Source organism: Ipomoea nil, unplaced genomic scaffold, assembly GCF_001879475.1.
Source record: "Ipomoea nil cultivar Tokyo-kokei standard unplaced genomic scaffold, Asagao_1.1 scaffold0382, whole genome shotgun sequence".
Taxonomy (NCBI): domain Eukaryota; kingdom Viridiplantae; phylum Streptophyta; class Magnoliopsida; order Solanales; family Convolvulaceae; genus Ipomoea; species Ipomoea nil.
The window spans coordinates 479,989-497,611 of NW_017616810.1; the positions used below are offsets into that span (position 1 = coordinate 479,989).

Consider the following 17,623-nt stretch of genomic DNA (forward strand, 5'->3'; position numbering starts at 1 on the left):
GACTAGATCACGGTTCGGTTTTGGTCCAGTTCCGATTCGGAACCGTCGGTTCGCGATTCTAAGATAACGGAACCGAAACCTTATTTGCATGGTTCCTATCCGGTTTCAGAACCGGTTCTAACCGGACTTTATATATATATATATATATATATATATATATATATATATATATATATATATATATATATATATATATATATATATATACACACACACACACACACACACACTACATGGTTCCAAATCGGAACCAGAACCTTGGAGTTCTGGTTGCTTAATTGGAACCGGAACTGGAACCGTACGCAGTTGGAACAGTAACATGTTCGGTTCAAATCAACCGATTTAAACTGAACCCTGATCTTGTCTAGCTGAAGTCCGACCCAAGGGGTATAATTGATTGGGTTGGCTCGAATAGTGGGAGATCGAAGTTAAGCATGCATGACTACTGGGAGCGCCGCTCTATTTGCATGGGGTCACTCGTTTTGCTTGGTCATTGCATTAAGGGAAAATTGTAATTATGTTTCTCACAAATATGTCAATTCTTAATGTCACTCATGTATTATAAGTGATGTAAATGTTGCCCCTCAATTTCCAAAACGTGACATATATTGCCCCTCCCTGAATTATTAGTGTTGTAAATGTGGTTCCCGCCATTATCCTTGTTTGAGAACCACGTTTTTCTTCCTCTATTTTTCTTTCTTCATATGTTCTCCTTCCGCTGATAACAATGTTTCTCCTTCTTTCTATTGGGGGAGTGGCAATATATATCACATTTTAAAAATTGAGAGACAACATTTACACCACTAATAATTCATGAGTAACATTAATAATTGGCATATTTGTAAGGGCATAAATTACAATTTTTCCTTCCATAAATAATGTTGTAAGAATTACCTTAAATAACTAGTTAGACCAAAGACTTGTCTTTTTTTTTTTTTTTTTTTTTTTTTTTTTTTTCTGGTCTAGTTGAGCACACATAACCTTTTCTTACAACCGTTTTAATCTCTGTATTTAATTAGCAAGCATTTACTAGCAATTCCCATCGTTCTTGCATTCATTCAAATGTCCTTATTCGTTATTATGAATTAATTAGTTTGGACCATGTTTTAATTATTTTCATCATGTTGTGATTAAAAATAGGGGAAAAATATAATTTATGTCCCTCACAAATATGCCAATTATCAATGTCACCCCTAAATTATTACTGGTATAAATGTTATCCTTCTATTTTCAAAATGTGATATATATTGTCCCTCTCTTAATAGGAAGAAGGAGAACAAACGAAGAAAGAAGAATGGAGGAAAAAAACGTGGTTTTTGAATATGAAAAACGGCGGGTAACCACATTTACACTACTAATAATTCACGGGAGGGCAATATATGTCACGTTTTAAAAATTGATAGACAATATTTACACCACTAATAATACAGGGGTGACATTGATAATTGGCATATTTGTGAATGGTATAAATTACAATTTTTTATATAATTCACACCCGCCTTTAATTTATTTGTTTAATTTATTTACCAATCAAGTACGTTGTACTCATTGTTTCAAAAAAAAAATCAAAGAATATGTAGTATGTCAAGTTCAAAGTTCAAACACTATTTAATTGCGACATTACAAAAAGGTTTGCGAATATAAAAAGTCTAAGAGAAAAAATAAAAGTTGGAATATTACAACGAAAGAATAATAATATGAAATGTGAGACTTAAGAATTGTTGAGAAAATGACTATCACATGTATAATAGTATAATACTACTAGTTACCACCACACGCCCATTGTGCGAATAGTCCAATGCCCAATATGTATCTTTTAGATTAGTGTTTCAGAAGTTATCAGAGTATCATTCGGTATCCACCTGAATGTCAATGCAAGATTATCAAATTTTTCATAAAAGTAAATATTTCAAGAATGCATAACTATGACCTGTGGCGGAAATGTTGAATTAACTGGTACAATAGCAATTTTAGAAGGAAACACCCTCACTGGATAATACCCAAACATAGTTTTTACAATACAAAACCCTATTAATTGGCGGGATCCATGTTTCGTTTTGTTGTCACTCTGCCAGAAATGAATTCTTGATTTGATCTAGTCTCTTGGTGTGCTTCACTACAATTTTAGTACCTTGGCACAGTGCACCTTCAAAAACAAATCAAATCACTATTTTTTGTTTTGTAGTGCATTATTTTTGCCATTGAATGCACATTATTATGTCTTTTAGTACACATTGTTAACTGATTTAACAAGTTCAATAGACCCGTTGCTAAGTCCCGTGAAAGAGGGAATGCAAGTGAGGTCACTTTAGCTCATTCTTTTATACCAAAGTTTGGTATTAAATTAATCAAACTTAAAAATTTAATATAATTATCACAACACATAGAAGTTTGATTTTTAAATCAACACGCTTAATTTAATTGAAGGTTGGTCGTGAGACTATATCACTGAACACATAATATTTTTTTAATGAAAATATAATACTCCATCTATCTCATTTTACCTGTTATGTTTACTATCCATTAGTTAAATTAACTTTTCTCTTCTTTGCATATTTTATGTAATATTTTAATTTCTTATTATTTTATATATATATTTTTTTTTTTGTATTCGATAGTACGTTTGATGTAGTTTCTAAACATATAAATTTTATATATTAATAATAAACTTAATATTATGAAAAAATAAATTATAAATAACTTCAATCAAGTATCACAAACTAAACCACCAAACGCATAAAATGGGACGGAGATACTTTTCTATGGCTAGTCAACAAATAATACATTTTTACTGAAAATATTACATTTTCAAAAATACTCTTCAGGAAATGAGTAAAATACTTAACCAGCTTGGTTGGTGTGAGTGACGGTGCACTCTCATCCCTTAAGAGAGGTCGGAAATTCGAACCTCCTCTCGTATGAAAAAAACCAATCTAGCCACCGCGAATGCAGATTAGTCTAAGTATGGTACGGGCTTAAAATGTCTTTTACAGTTAGGACATTCTCATGGCCTGACCGAAAATAAGTAAAATATTTTTTTTTGAATGCTACTGACTCTATTACAATGTAGTATCTGTTCATAAGTAAAATATTTTTTAAGAGTGAAACTATAATACTCGTTGACCCCTGGAAAAATATTACGAAGTACATTTTTAGTAAACAAATATTACATCCTCCACTTGTGTCACACTAGTGCGAGACCAGTATCCGTGAGACTGGTCAAGTCAATATGCAAATGTAATACTTATATACTAACAAATGTAATACTAATTACTTAATTAGAAATAAAGTGTTTGTTACTGATAAGGAAAAACGTAATACTTTTTGAGAACAAATATATTACTTTTACATTTTGATGTAAAGGTTTTACTTTTTTCATCAAAAGTTTTATATTTTCCCTATGAATTACTTATAAGGGAAAATATACTCCATAATACTTTTGATGAAAAAAGTAATACATTTACATCAAAATGTAAAAGTATTACATTTTTCCTTCAAAAGTATTGCATTTTCCAATATAGGTAATAAACATTTTATTCATGATTTAGTATTACATTTGATAGTATAACTATTACATTTCATCTTGACTCGACTCGATCGTCTCACGAACAAGGATTCGTGAGACGATCTCATACAAAATTTTCCCTTAATTTAATATTAATATATAAAATTTATATATTTAGTAATTACATTAAAAACTCTATTAAAAACAAAAAAAAAATAGAAAACATTAAAGAATATAAGTAAAAAGAAATAGTTGGAAGTCCAACCCGGGTACCATTAGACCACATAGTCCTGGTCGTGAGTTCGAGCCTCAGTGAAGGCGTTATTGGTTCTTTGTGTTTCAGTAGGTTGAGAAAGTATATGAACAGATACTATAATGTAATAGAGCCAGTAGCATTCAAAAAAAAAAAAAAAAAAAAAAGCTAAACACAAAAACACTTGTTTTAACAATTTTATATAACACATGTCTTAAATATCTAATCTAAAAACATAATAAGCCTCAATTAAGGTTATATCCTTGATTTATGTCCATCTTTTTGCATGCAAATAAATGTGTACATTTTACTTTAAATGTTGTACATTCCAATATTATTAGACAAAACTACCATTACACCGTTATAACACCGTTAGTTTTTAATTTGATAACACATCATTATTACCATACACCTATATCTATCATATATATTTCCTATTTTTTAATTATCATTTTATTAAAATCATTATATATTAATTTAATACTTAATTATATTTTAATTAAACTTCTATGAATTGAATGATAAATTATTATATGTGTGTGTACAAAATACTATATTATTTGTGTATATATAATTCAAATTACAATTTTTAATTATTTGTATTTATCTATGTTTTAATATTTTGCATGAATTTTCGCGCATCGCGCGTACAAAATGCTAGTATACTTCATATGTCTCAATTTACCTATCTTGTTAAATCAACTATTTATTATTCATTTTTAAAAATAACTATTTATTATTCAGTAGTCAAATTAAATTAACAATTTCTTGTTTAATACTTATATTATAATTTTGGACTTGACTTACTAATATTTCTTCTGTCAAAGAGTTCCTGCGACTTGAATTGTCTGCCACATATCAAAAAATGTACGTACTTGACTGCAAATTATGCCCTCGACCCGTGTCCACAATGCAATGTGGACACGGGTCCAAAACAACGTCGTTTTAAAAAAAAACGCGTCATTCCAGTTTAAAAAAAAAAATTAATTTTGTATTGCCGTTAACGGCGTTATTCGTTTGTGACATTATGAATGTACAGTTATGACATTATGAATGTACAGTTATGACATTATGAATATAAGTTATAAAATTATAAATACAGAATTCTGACATTATTAACTTACAATTATGAACATATAGTGATAAAATTATTAACATAGAGCTCTAAAATTGTGAACATGGAGCTTCGAAAATTATGATTTTACAATTATTGAATTATGAATGTACAATTACGGAATTATGAATGTATAGTTATGCAATTATGAATATACAGTTATGGAATTATGAACACAGAGCTCTGACATTATGAACTTACAATATGAACATATAGTGATAAAATTATGAACATAGAGCTCTAAAATTGTGAACATAGAGCTTCGGAAATTATGAAGTTACAGTTATTGAATTATGAATGTACAGTTATGGAAGTATGAATGTACAGTTATTGAATTATGAACATAGAGCTCTGACATTATGAACTTACAATTATGAACATATAATAATAAAATTATGAACATATACTCCTATAACGAATCTGAAAAAAAAAAAAAAAAAAAAAAAAAAAAAAAAAAAAAAAAAGATAACAGTGTCGTTAGGCACTGTTACCCGTGTCCAGAGCATAACGATTGCTACTTATATACATCATTTTTTTTTTTTTTGAAATGAGTGAATAAGTGAATAGAATATAATTTTTGTAATTGAAATTCACGTGTTTAATTTTTATCAAACATCTCTTCCTTCTGATCAAGTCTATTGTACAAAATAATTTACCTATTATGATTAATGATTTATAGACTTTTTACATAGAAACGTGGTTTATAAAAGAAAGAAAGAAATAAATAAATAAAATAAAATAAAAGATCAAATGCGCGTAAAATGATGAATGTAGCAAGATGTGATAGGTACTGTGTTACAGTCTTAGTATAAGAATTTTTTAATGAAGATTGGTAAAAATAAAATAAAATAAAACGTGGGAATATGAATTCAACTTTATCAAACGTACATGTCTATTCAACTTCTCCTAGGTCTTTCTTTGTGCATTCTTCTTTTAACTAGTGCGGTCTAAAATGTATAGATTTGATTTTATAAGAGAAAATTGTCAAAAAAAAGTCTTCAAACTTTGCCTAAAAAATCAATTAAGCCTATACACATTTTAAAGTTACAATTAAACATATAAATATGTCATTTTGATAATGCATTGAAGGCTTGAAGCCCAACAATCTGTTAATGACCTGCTATTGCATGTCACTAAAATTCCAGCGACCTTCTAACAAACTTCGACAATATTTCGATTAACTCCGGCAAACTTCCGACCAACTTCGCCAGAATTTTAAGAACACGAAGAAGCGACCAAAAGGTGACCGAAAGGCGGAGAAGGCAACCATGTTGGTCACCTTCTCCAATGAGAATGCGACCAAGTGGTCATATTCTAACTTATAAAATACATTATTCTAACATATAAAGTATATTTTCACCCAAAAAAAAAACACATAAAGTACTTTATTCTAACTCATAAAATATATTATCTTATCTCAGAAATTTAATTATTCTAACACATAAAGTACATTATACATTATTCTAACTCATAAAATACATTATCTTACCTCAGAAATTTCGTTATTCTAACACATATAAAGCACATTATTCTAACACATAAAGTACATTATTCTAACTCATAAAATACATTATCTTACCCCATAATATTTACTATTCTAACACACACACTGAACAAGAAATTATTTTATTTTTATTTTTTACCTCAAAAGGACTTCCGTCCACACAATAATTTGCCGTAGGGGTGACCAAACTTTGGACTTGGGTTAAACTCGTGTGAAACTAGACCCAAAGCAGCTTCAAGCTTGGACTCGAGCCTTTAGATAGCTGGACCAACCCAAGCGCTCTATAGGGTCGCAAATTATTCTGTAGACCTGAGTCCAAATATTTACAATTTACCTTTTAAAAAATGTACAATTTGTATACTACGAACACATAATATTAATATATATATAATTGATTACCTTGTTTTGTATTCACAAGTTACTTTCAAATACTGCAGTCACACAATATTAACATATTAAAATTTGATGACCCTGTATTGTATTCACAAATTCTCTTCTACAATGTTATGTGTTTTGACTTGAACAAAATTTATATTCTAAAAGTTAATAATTTTAAGAATTAATTTCACTTTTAGTCCCACGACTTTTGAGTTCTTATCACTTTTGGTGCACAACTTTAAATTTTTTCAATTTTGGTGCCTAACTTTGTTATTTTTATCAGTTTAGGTCCTTCTAGCCAAATTGACGGTAAAATATTTCCAGATTTTATATTTTAGGGGCAAAATCGTCATCCCATGGAAATATCTTCAATATTTAAACAAAAGAAAAATCATATTAAGAGGAAAAGAAGAGTTTGCCAATGGTCGAAACTATAAATTCCATAGATCTGTCTGGTTTCTGCCCATCTTCCCCATTATTCTCATCATCAAACACCTATAGATATGATTTTACGGTGATTTTGTTTAGATATTGAAGATGTTTCCTTGGGATGACGATTTTACCCTAACAATATAAAATCCAACAACATTTCGCTGTCAATTTGGCCGAAAGGACCAAAATTGATAAAAATAACAAAGTTAGGCACCAAAATTAAAAAATTTTAAAGTTGTGCACCAAAAATAATAGAACATCAAAAGTCGTGGGACCAAAAGTGAAATTAATTCTAATTTTAATACTAAAAATAAACAATATATACACCGGTTAAGACTAAGGTCCAACTTGCAAGATAGACCATGTTCTATGGTATAACAACTCCTAGAAAGTAGTTTCGGTCTGGACCTAAAAATCATAAACCTAAACCCTATTAGGTCTGACCCAATTCAGAATTAGTTCAATTTTAAATAAGCTCTAAGCCATCTCTACATACGAGCATAAGGCAAATTATTGTATGGACCATGGTCCACACAATGTTATGTGGACCATAACAAAAAGTATATTTTTAATATATTAAATGTACATTATTTTTGTACTGAATGTACATTATAAAATATAATGTATACTCAGAACAAAAATAATGTATATCCCTTGTCTACAATATACATTATTTTTATATTAAATGTATATTATTTTTGTACTGAATGTACATTATTTTATAGTAGATAAAATATGATCCACACAACTTGTGTAGACCATGATCCATACAATAATGATTGCGAGTATAAAGTATAAACTCAAATCAACCCATGAAAACCTATCTCACATTACCATCTCGAGAATCATGAAGCCCAACAGGCTTTGCTACGCAAATTATTATGTGAATTTGAGTCTAAGTGTTCACAATTTGTATATTATGAACACACAATGTTAACATATATGTAATCACAAATTACTTTCAAATACTGCAATCATACAATATTAACATATTAAAATTTGATAATCCTGTATTGTATTTACAAATTCTCTTCTACAACTGTTATATGTTTTGATTTAGAAACACAATTTACATTCTAAAAGTCCACAATTTCAATACTAAAAATGGTATAACTCAACAATGGATTCTCCAAACCAGCAAATGAAAGAACACAATCCTGGAACGGCAACCAAATAAAATATAAGTTTTTAACCAAACATCTGAAGAAATCCAAAACAATAACATGTAAGTAACATTCAATGTTTCCTCACAATCTAAATACTTTTTTTTTTTTAGTACGGAGTAATTTACAAACTCTTCCAGAAACCATCCTGGCTCTCTCTGCCTACATGTAAGGAACCATATCTTCATTCATTCATATATTTATAGAAGGGCCGTTTGTTGTTGTTCTGCAACACATGCCAAGCCCTGCATTAACCTCACGATTTCGACCGTATCATCCAGGTAGTATTTCGCCTTGCTCGGCTTTTTACCCACCGTGCAAGCAAACACTTCTGCACTCGGGGCCATGGACGGGCTAGCCACCGAATTCATAATCACCTCGAACATGTCTTCGTCCGATCGGTCATCGCCTATGCACAGAACGAAATCCGGCGACATCTCCCTCTCTTGCATCAGGGAAAGTAGGCGTTTCGCCACAAGCCCTTTGCTCACACCCTACAACAGATTGTGTTAATTAGAGGGTATAAATAGTTGATAACATTAGCTGATTGTAGAAAAGTGTTTGGTAAATTAACTATTAGCTGATAGCTGTTTGGTATAATTGAAGCATGGCTAAAAGCCTAATGGCTATATGCTCAACACGCCTCTTCATGTGTGCGGTGGGTTCCAAGCAACACGTGGACCGTAGTCGCTTATGCTCAACAGGTATAATTTTTTTTTCTCAAAAAACTAATTGAAAAAGTTGTTTGAAGTAGCTTTTTGAATTTTAGCCTTTGGGAATTGCAAAAAGCTAATTAACCTGATATTTTAACTAAATCAAACAATTAATAGTAGTCAAATAAACCAAAATTGGCTTATAGGCCAATTTTTTACCAAACAAGGCCAAAACCGATTTCAAATCCCTCTTTCCTAAAATGAAGCAATTTTGAATGAACCCAGAAACCCGCTTTATGATAGAATGCCATGGATCTTATCAATCAGCATAATTAAATCAAAATGACAACATTTCATGGTTGACAACAGTAATAATGCGCTTTACCAACTAGTAAAAGAATGGACACCCGCAAGCTTAATTAGCAAGTAGTGAACAATGCATACCTGTGGCTTAACTTCCACGGTATTCTGACCGCTCTTAACCGTGACGGGCTCATTAGTAAGGACACTCTCGAGGTGATCGAGAAGTTCTTTAGCTTGGCAAGATCCAAAATCGGGATCTGCATCCTCGTAACACCAAACCATTGAAGTTTCCTTGTCTTCAATGGCTGATCCATCGGTGGTTTCAGTGTAGAGCTGCATCACGGGCTCTGCAATTTGTTTCCAGCCGCATTCCACTACTGGCACCCGAGTCTCCCATTCTTCGTCTCTGTTCACCCTGAAAGAATTAAACCGCAAATCCGAGTTAAAGCTCATATTCATGGCATATAGCAGATTAGCAATAGAATGCAGTGTTGCAAAAATCCCGCCTAGGCAACGATTAATCGGCACCTAGCCGCAGACCAGTCGCCCAGCGTATCACCATAATCGGGTGGTCTAGGCGGCTGGCCGGCTAGGCGGATCGACTAGGCCGCCTAGGTGTCGACTAGGTCGCCTAGTCGGCCCGTTAACTATTGTTCCTTTCTTTTTTAAATGGGTTATTTCACACAAAATGACATCGTTTGGAGTGAAATAACCATAAATTGTTCAAACTCCAGATGTTTTTTAGGTTAATATTTAATATTGTACTATTAAAGTATTAAATACTCCATAGTTTATAATTATAAGTCTTAAAAATTAAACAAAGTTTTAAAAAATAAAAAAAAATACAGGGGTGCGGCGCCGATTAATCGCCGCCTAGGCGCCCCCGAGCGCCTAGCAATTTTTTCAACCATGGTAGAATGTAAAAATCACAGAATAGTGAGAGATTCATACCTCAAGAAATAGCCATGCTCAGCAGCAATCCCGAGTTTTTCACAAGGCGAAAACCAATCATCCATTTTCTCTCGGCTTCTAGCAGTCACGAGGAAAACCATATTGTTCTTATCTCGACTCAAAGTATTCAGAATTTCAAGGGTTTTAGCACTCGGCTTCTTGTCAATTGTATTTTGAGTCATTAAAGTGCCGTCATAATCCAATAAGATAGCCCGGGTTCTTGTCCTCTTATATGCCGAAACTATGTAGTCCATTGCAAGCTTCCTGAAATTCGGATCGAGTGCAACAACCCGAAAACTTAACCCAAATCCAATGCCCCAGCATCTGCGTCTTACGTGATCCTTGCACGTTCTCTCCAAATCCGTCAAGAAACTACGAGCCCAATACCCAACATCATGGGTGCTAACATACTTATAATGTTTGTCGTGTCTAAGCTGTTTCTCGGGCTCAGCCATCACCAGAGCGGCATCCATGGCATCTGCCACCGCATCGATATTCCACGGGTTTACCCTAATTGCCCCGCTCAAAGACGGGGAACACCCGATAAACTCGGATACGACCAGCATGCTCTTCTTGGCAGCGGGCGACTCTAACCCCAAAACCTTTTCGAGTTTCTCGTTTCCTTGACGGCTTATTACATACTCGTAAGGTATGAGATTCATCCCGTCCCTAACCGCGGTCACCAAACAACACTCCGCCACGACATAGTAAGCAACCCGTTCATAGAACTTGAGCGGCTGATCGATCAAGATAACGGGTTCGTACCCGGGTTTGCCAAATTTTTCGTTAATCCGTTCCACCGTTGTGTAAGTCTCGTCCTGCACTTCCTTCACGTCCTTTCCTTTACCCCGGGCAGGGTTGGCTATCTGTACTAGCACGACTTTCCCCTGCTTCTCGGGATGCTGCAGAAGCAACTGCTCCATTGCGAGTAGCTTCAAACTAATCCCTTTAAATATGTCCATATCGTCGACCCCGAGCAGCATTGTCTTCCCCTGACCGCTAAACTGTTCCATCAATTCCGCAACTTTCGCCTCGGTCTCGGGGAGGCTAAGCACTTGCTGAAGCTGCCCCATGTGTATCCCGACGGGGAGAATTTTGATACTCACGGTCCGACCGTAATACTCGAGCCCTATGTAGCCTCGTTTGGACTCGTAAGATAGCCCTAACATCCGGCTACAACACGAGAGGAAATGGCGGGCATAGTCGAACGTATGGAACCCGATCAAATCCGAATTCAAGAGAGCTCTTAAGAGCTCTTCCCGAATAGGCAAAGTCTTGTAAATCTCGGACGACGGGAAGGGGCTATGAAGGAAGAACCCGAGCTTCACTCGATTAAACCGCTTCCTCAAGAAGGTAGGCAATACCATGAGGTGATAATCGTGAATCCACACGAAATCATCCTCGGGGTTAATCACTTCCATGATCCTATCCGCGAAGATCTTGTTCACCGACACGTACGCCTGCCACAACGAGCGGTTGAACCTCCCGCCCAGATCGGGCGACAAGGGCAACATATAGTGGAACAACGGCCATAGCTGCTGCTTACAGAAGCCATGGTAGTATCTACTAAACAGATCATTGGGCAAAAAAGTGGGAACACATTTGAAGGTTTCCAGGAGAATCTGGGAAACCTCGTCCTGTTCATTGGGATGAACTTCCTCCTTCAAACAACCTACGTATATAACCTCGATTTCGTCGTCTCCTAACCCGTCTTTCAGCTGGAGGAGAAGCGAATTCTCGTCCCACCCGAAAATCCATCCTTTCCCATTTTCCCCTCTCTTCTGTGCCCTAATTGGCAACTGGTTTGCCACAATTATAATCCTATCTCTCTGGGCAGAGGATGAGGATCGGTCTGAGCACACACTCTCCGACGCATCATCGTCCAAATCAGACATTATTCCGGCCACCGTCATGATACGGGGAATCCGGCGACTCATCCGGCCAAAAGACGGCGACGGCGCCTCGCCGGAGGCCAACTCCAACAGATTTGAATATGATCTCGACACCATATCCCCTTTTATTTCAAACCCAAACCCAAACCAAATCCCTTTTGTTTAATCAACGATTCTAAGTTTCTAACCTAACATATAAACAAACAAACAAACAAATTGCTATTCTTGGAAGCAAGAACCAAACTCTCACCTTGTTAGTACCAACAGAATCAAATCAGAAACTCAGAAAGGGTCTGTAATCTGGAAGGGAGAAGCGGATATGGGGGGTGGACAAGAAGAGATGGAACTCCATACCAGACAGATAAACATGGAATCAAATAACACAGAAAAAAGTTGGAATGAATTCACACCAAAAATCCCAGAAACACAGTAACTACACTGTTGCAGGAATTGATTAGTATCACCCCACCCAATAATTATCGCATAAAGATCTCCGAGAGGTGTAAATTTGGTACGAGAAATCAAGAATGGGCAGAGGGAATTAACACTTCTTGACACTTTGGTGAAAACCCTAAAGCGGAAATAAACAAAGTGGAGAGATAAAAGAGAAGATAGCTAGCACTACTGCAACTTCACCAATGCCCAAAGGACACTGCTTTCTTGCTCAAATCTCCTTTTTTATATGCAGACTAATCTTAAATTCTCAAACTCTTTAAAAACCATCAATTTTATAAAAAATATTCTTTATTTTTAATTGATCGAATCAATTGAGCTAGTTTAGCAAGAAAAAATTTCCTTTTTTATTGTGGGTGTGGGCTAATCATCAAAAAGATTGTTTTTTGTTATATATACAGTTATACACTGTCCACTGTTCAATACTAAATGTTGCCCCTTGGAACTTTCTTGCAAGCCATGATGTGAAGAAGTGGCTCTTCCATATTAGAAAAATGGTTGTGTTTTAGATAAGATTAATAATTATTAATCTACCCAGTATCCTTCAAAAAAAAAATCTACCCAGTAGCTTACCTTCACTCTAATCATCATTCTGCAATTTCTTTTGACTTTCTATTTTAAATCCTCAACGAAAAAAAAAAAAAATCTTTATTTTGTTCACTTTTCGTTCTGTAATTTCCAAAATTGCATAGACAAAAGGGATCTTTCATCTTTTACTTTTGAACTTTCCTTCAACTTGCTAAGTAACTTTCAGTTTTGTTCATTTAGTTTGGAAGTCTGACTATGATTCTGCGGACATGTATGAATTATACTCCAACAAAGATTTCTCATGTCCTATAATCTTTGTTCAGTTCACGTCTTGTCTGAAACCTTAATTAGATCTTTTGGGTTTTTTAAAGATGCTGTAAAGACATGATTTTTATTGTAATAAACACGTAACTATATATATATATATATATATATATATATATATATATATATATATATATATATATATATATGTATCCTCGTATAATACTACAATTGAAATATCAATATTCATGTATATTTTTAGTAGGAATAAGGTTCAAATTGGTCCGTAAACGTAATCTGAAAATGCAATTAGGCCACTGAACAAAAAAAAAAATTGCAATTAGGCCACTAAACACACCAAAAACGTACAATTAGGCCACTGAACACTCCAAATGTATGCAATTTTACCGGATAGCAGGTTACCATCAATTTTAGCAGGTTACCTGCTTACGTGGCAGCTGAGTTGAAATTTTTAATAATTTTTAATAAATTTTAAAGTAAATTTAATAATAAATTTTAATTTTTTTAATAAATTTTAATAATAAATTTTAAATTTTACTTTTACCATCGTTTTTTTTTTAATTTTTATAAAAAATTTATTCTTAAAATTTATTAAAAATTATTTTAAAATGCCAACTCAGCGCCACATAAGCAGGTAACCTGCTAAAATTGATGGTAACCTGCTATCATGTGAAATTGCATACATTTGGAGTGTTCAGTGACTTAATTGCACTTTTTTTTTTTCATTCAGTGATCTAATTGCATTTTCAGATTACGTTCAATGACTAATTTGAACCTTATTCATTTTTAGTAATACAAATACCAATAATTGGACATATTTAGTGTACAATTATCTTTTTATGTCATATTTAGTCATTACCGAATATCCTATAAAAATAATGATAATGTATCACATTTTTAGTTCAGAGTTATTCTTATAAAGAAAATGTTTGATTTTGGATTCAAATTTGGCCAATATGACCTGATATGGCAAAAAAAAAAAAAAACACTAAATGTGGTAAAAATAATAAAAATACAAATTAATTAAATGTGAAAGTAATGTACTCCGTAATAATCATGAAATTAAAAATAAAAATAATAGACTAAATAACTGTTTTATATAAAATTTCTTTTGAATATTATCGACTTCATTACAAGTATCTGTTCTGTATTCTCTTTAATTATTGTGATTTTTTCTCAAAAAGAGTTACAGAGATAACATCTAGTATACGGCATAAGGTACTTGACAACTATTTTATGTAGTACAATTTAGAGTAAAATTTCAATTTCTCAAGAAGTTAAAAAAAATAAAAATTGGTGGCTCAAGAAAAGATACGCACAAAAAAGGACAAATGGAGAAGATATTTTGGTGCAAACTCTTTGAGGTGGCATCTTCAAAGATGCATTGCATTTAAGTGGGCGGGAAAAGAGGAGCACCTGTAAACCTACACCTTAGTAACAGCGTATAAAAACCCGGACAGTCTTATCCATAAGGACATCATCGCCGAAGTCGCAAACCGATGTGGGACATGGGAAGAGGGGGCGGGGCCCACAAAGGGGTCGAGCAATGCTTCCCTCCCCCGTAGTGGAAATTGCCACGTGGCCACATGTTCCGCCGCAAAAAGGGGTTTTCATCCGATACGTGGCGAAGCAGGGACGTCTCCTCCGAGCATAGTAACGTTGTATGAGACTATGAGTACACTTTGTGGTCCAAACTTTGCACTCTATTCTATTAATTCACAAAATTCAATTTATCGTCTTTTTTTATTATTATTGAAAATGTCAATTTATCTTAAAAGCACAAAATCACAAATCAATAAACATTTCTTTTATTCATATTAAGATAGAATAAAAAAAGCTCTAAATTTAAAGAGCAGAGTGTTGGTAATTTAAAAAAAAAAAATGTAAACGCCAGCTCTAAGGTAAAAGATTAGAGATTGTTGTTCCCGACCGTCTTATGGGAGAAATTTATTGATCTTATTGATTTGAGTCAGATAATTATGAAAAATTTAGATTACTTTCTTATTATCCTTTGCTAGATACAGTCACAAGACAGAGTTTACTCAGTGTACATAATCGAATATTAATGGTTGGTTTGCCTCGTCACAAAAGAAGAAGAAAAAATATCATTGTACTTTTTATTGTTGGTTGAGTTTTTGGCTTGTAATCATATGATTTCAAATTTAACTCTCAGTGAGAATGGCTCATTGACCTTCTTGATTTGAACTTGTCAACTATGAACAACATAACCTAATGTATCTCCTTGAGGCCCTTTGCTTGTTAAGGTTACAAGACAATGTTTATTCAATATACATTTTTGAATAGTGACAACATATTTTCCTTGTCACAGAAGAAGAAAAAGAAGAAGAAGAAGAAGAGGAGGAGAAACATTAAAGATTGTTGTACTTTATATTGTAATAATAAGTATATAAGTACCTAAAAAGTTATGTATTTTATCTAGAAAAAATGGTCAAATAAGCCATCAAAACTTTGCTTACAATGTCAATTACGCCTCTAAACTTTTTAAAGTTGCAATTAAACGTATCAACATCTCATTTTGGTGCAATGAAGTCCAAAAAACTGGTTAATGACCTGGTATCACAAATCACTGGGATTTCGATCAACATTTCAGCCAACTCCCATGACATTTCTGGCAACATAGCAACAGACGACTGTTCTACAGTCACTGGTCGCCTTTGAATTAACGGAGAAGGCAACCAAAATGATATTAATTGATGTCGGCGGTGGTTCGTCAATCCAACTGGAATTTCCAGCAACGCAAGTTCAATCTCCAGGCGGTAAGTAGATTTCCAGCAGCGTCAGCTTGTCCTTGTTTGCGGTTTCTGGTTCAGCAGCGACGTGTCCTCTCTGGTAATTTTTCTCGTTTGACGGCGAAGGGCAGCAACAATTTCCAGTAGCGGAAGTTGTGAAATCTTTCGGCCACTTTGTTGTCGGAAATAGCATCGTAGTGTTGCCGGAACCTTAGTGACTTGTGAAAGCAAGTCCGGGTTTTGGACTTCATTGCATTAAAGTAAGATGTTGATGGGTTTAATGGAAACGTTAAAAAGTTTAGATGTCTAATTGACTTTTTAGGTAAAGTTTGAGGGCTTATTTGACCATTTTCCCTTTTATCAATAAAAAATAGTTTGTCTGAATTTACATTAATGGATCAATGCAATGTTTGATTCAAGGACTGTGGTGAAGTGGATCAATGAACGTGAGAAGCTGAGAGGGACTATTCGGAATTATATTGAGGAGGCGGCTAGATGGTTGGGTAAAGAGTGGAGAGTTTCAATAAAAAATGTCTATCGTGAACAGAATAGTGTGGTCGATGCGCTGGCAACTCTGGAAGCTCAACAAAGAAGTAACCGGAATAAAGCACATTCGTACCCCCTAGGTATTGAGGAGCTGGTTCTCAATGACGTTGTGCGGGCTACCAATTCCCGCATTGTTAAGGTTCGACTACCTAGAGGGTACCCTTGGGTCATCCCTCCAATCTTGATTTAAAAAAAAAAAAAAAAAAAAAAAAAAAAAAACGACTATCCAACATATTTTAGATGGTCTAGTAGTTTGTATGTACTTAAAACTTTGGACAAGTTGTATTTCACACAAATATATAATTATATATATTGGACACAATTATCTATGGGTCCAGCTATATGCAACCCTGGTTGAAATTAACAATGAAATGAAACAGTGTTAGAGGCAGCAGCGGCAGATTAGGAGGGGGTTTGACCGATGAATCTAAGGAGGATCCGACAAACTGAACTGCCAAAATGTTGTGATAATCCAACCTTAATTACATTTCTGATTTGTCTTCATCTTAGCCTGCCTAAATGCTAAGCATCTTTAATCTTTTATTTATGATGTCTGAAATTGCCTTCTGCTTATCACCATTTTTCATATCCTCCAACATTTTTTATAACTTTTTTTTTTTTTTTTTTTTTTTTGGCAACAGGCCAACAGCTATAAGATTGACAGTTTGGCTCCCAAAAATATAATACGATTAATTTGAGGATGGCGGCCAAAAAGATTAATAAAAGATTGCAAGTGGAGACATAGAAATTTATGTAAAATTATATTAATAAATATTAGTCAATTAATATTAGTTACTGTAAATGGCCATGGATATAAGGTCAGAATTGCAACAATAAGCTTGGTTAGGGTATCCACATCAACAATTTTTTGTGTGATTTTTTGAGAAAGTAAAGCTTAGGTTGAGGAGAGAGA

General features: G+C 33.8%; 1 protein-coding gene across 1 annotated transcript; it reads right to left on the reverse strand.

The window, feature by feature from the left end:
* Positions 1–8,333: 8,333 nt before the first annotated feature.
* LOC109171891 (alpha,alpha-trehalose-phosphate synthase [UDP-forming] 6) lies at positions 8,334–12,829 on the reverse strand. The gene is made up of 3 exons (XM_019320979.1): positions 10,257–12,829; positions 9,447–9,720; positions 8,334–8,843 (listed from the first exon to the last, which is right to left on the reverse strand). The coding sequence occupies exons 1-3, from the start codon at positions 12,263–12,265 to the stop codon at positions 8,550–8,552; spliced, it is 2,577 nt and encodes an 858-aa protein (XP_019176524.1). The 5' UTR covers positions 12,266–12,829; the 3' UTR covers positions 8,334–8,549.
* Between the last annotated feature and the right edge of the window lie 4,794 nt (positions 12,830–17,623).

Excerpts from the sequence above, each read along its gene's own strand:
- LOC109171891 (XM_019320979.1), bottom strand. The coding sequence starts at position 12,265 with ATGGTGTCGAGATCATATTCAAATCTGTTGGAGTTGGCCTCCGGCGAG. Across the intron at positions 9,721-10,256 it reads GAGCATGGCTATTTCTTGAG|GGTGAACAGAGACGAAGAAT; the intron begins GTATGAATCTCT and ends TAATTCTTTCAG. Across the intron at positions 8,844-9,446 it reads CCGTGGAAGTTAAGCCACAG|GGTGTGAGCAAAGGGCTTGT; the intron begins GTATGCATTGTT and ends AATCTGTTGTAG.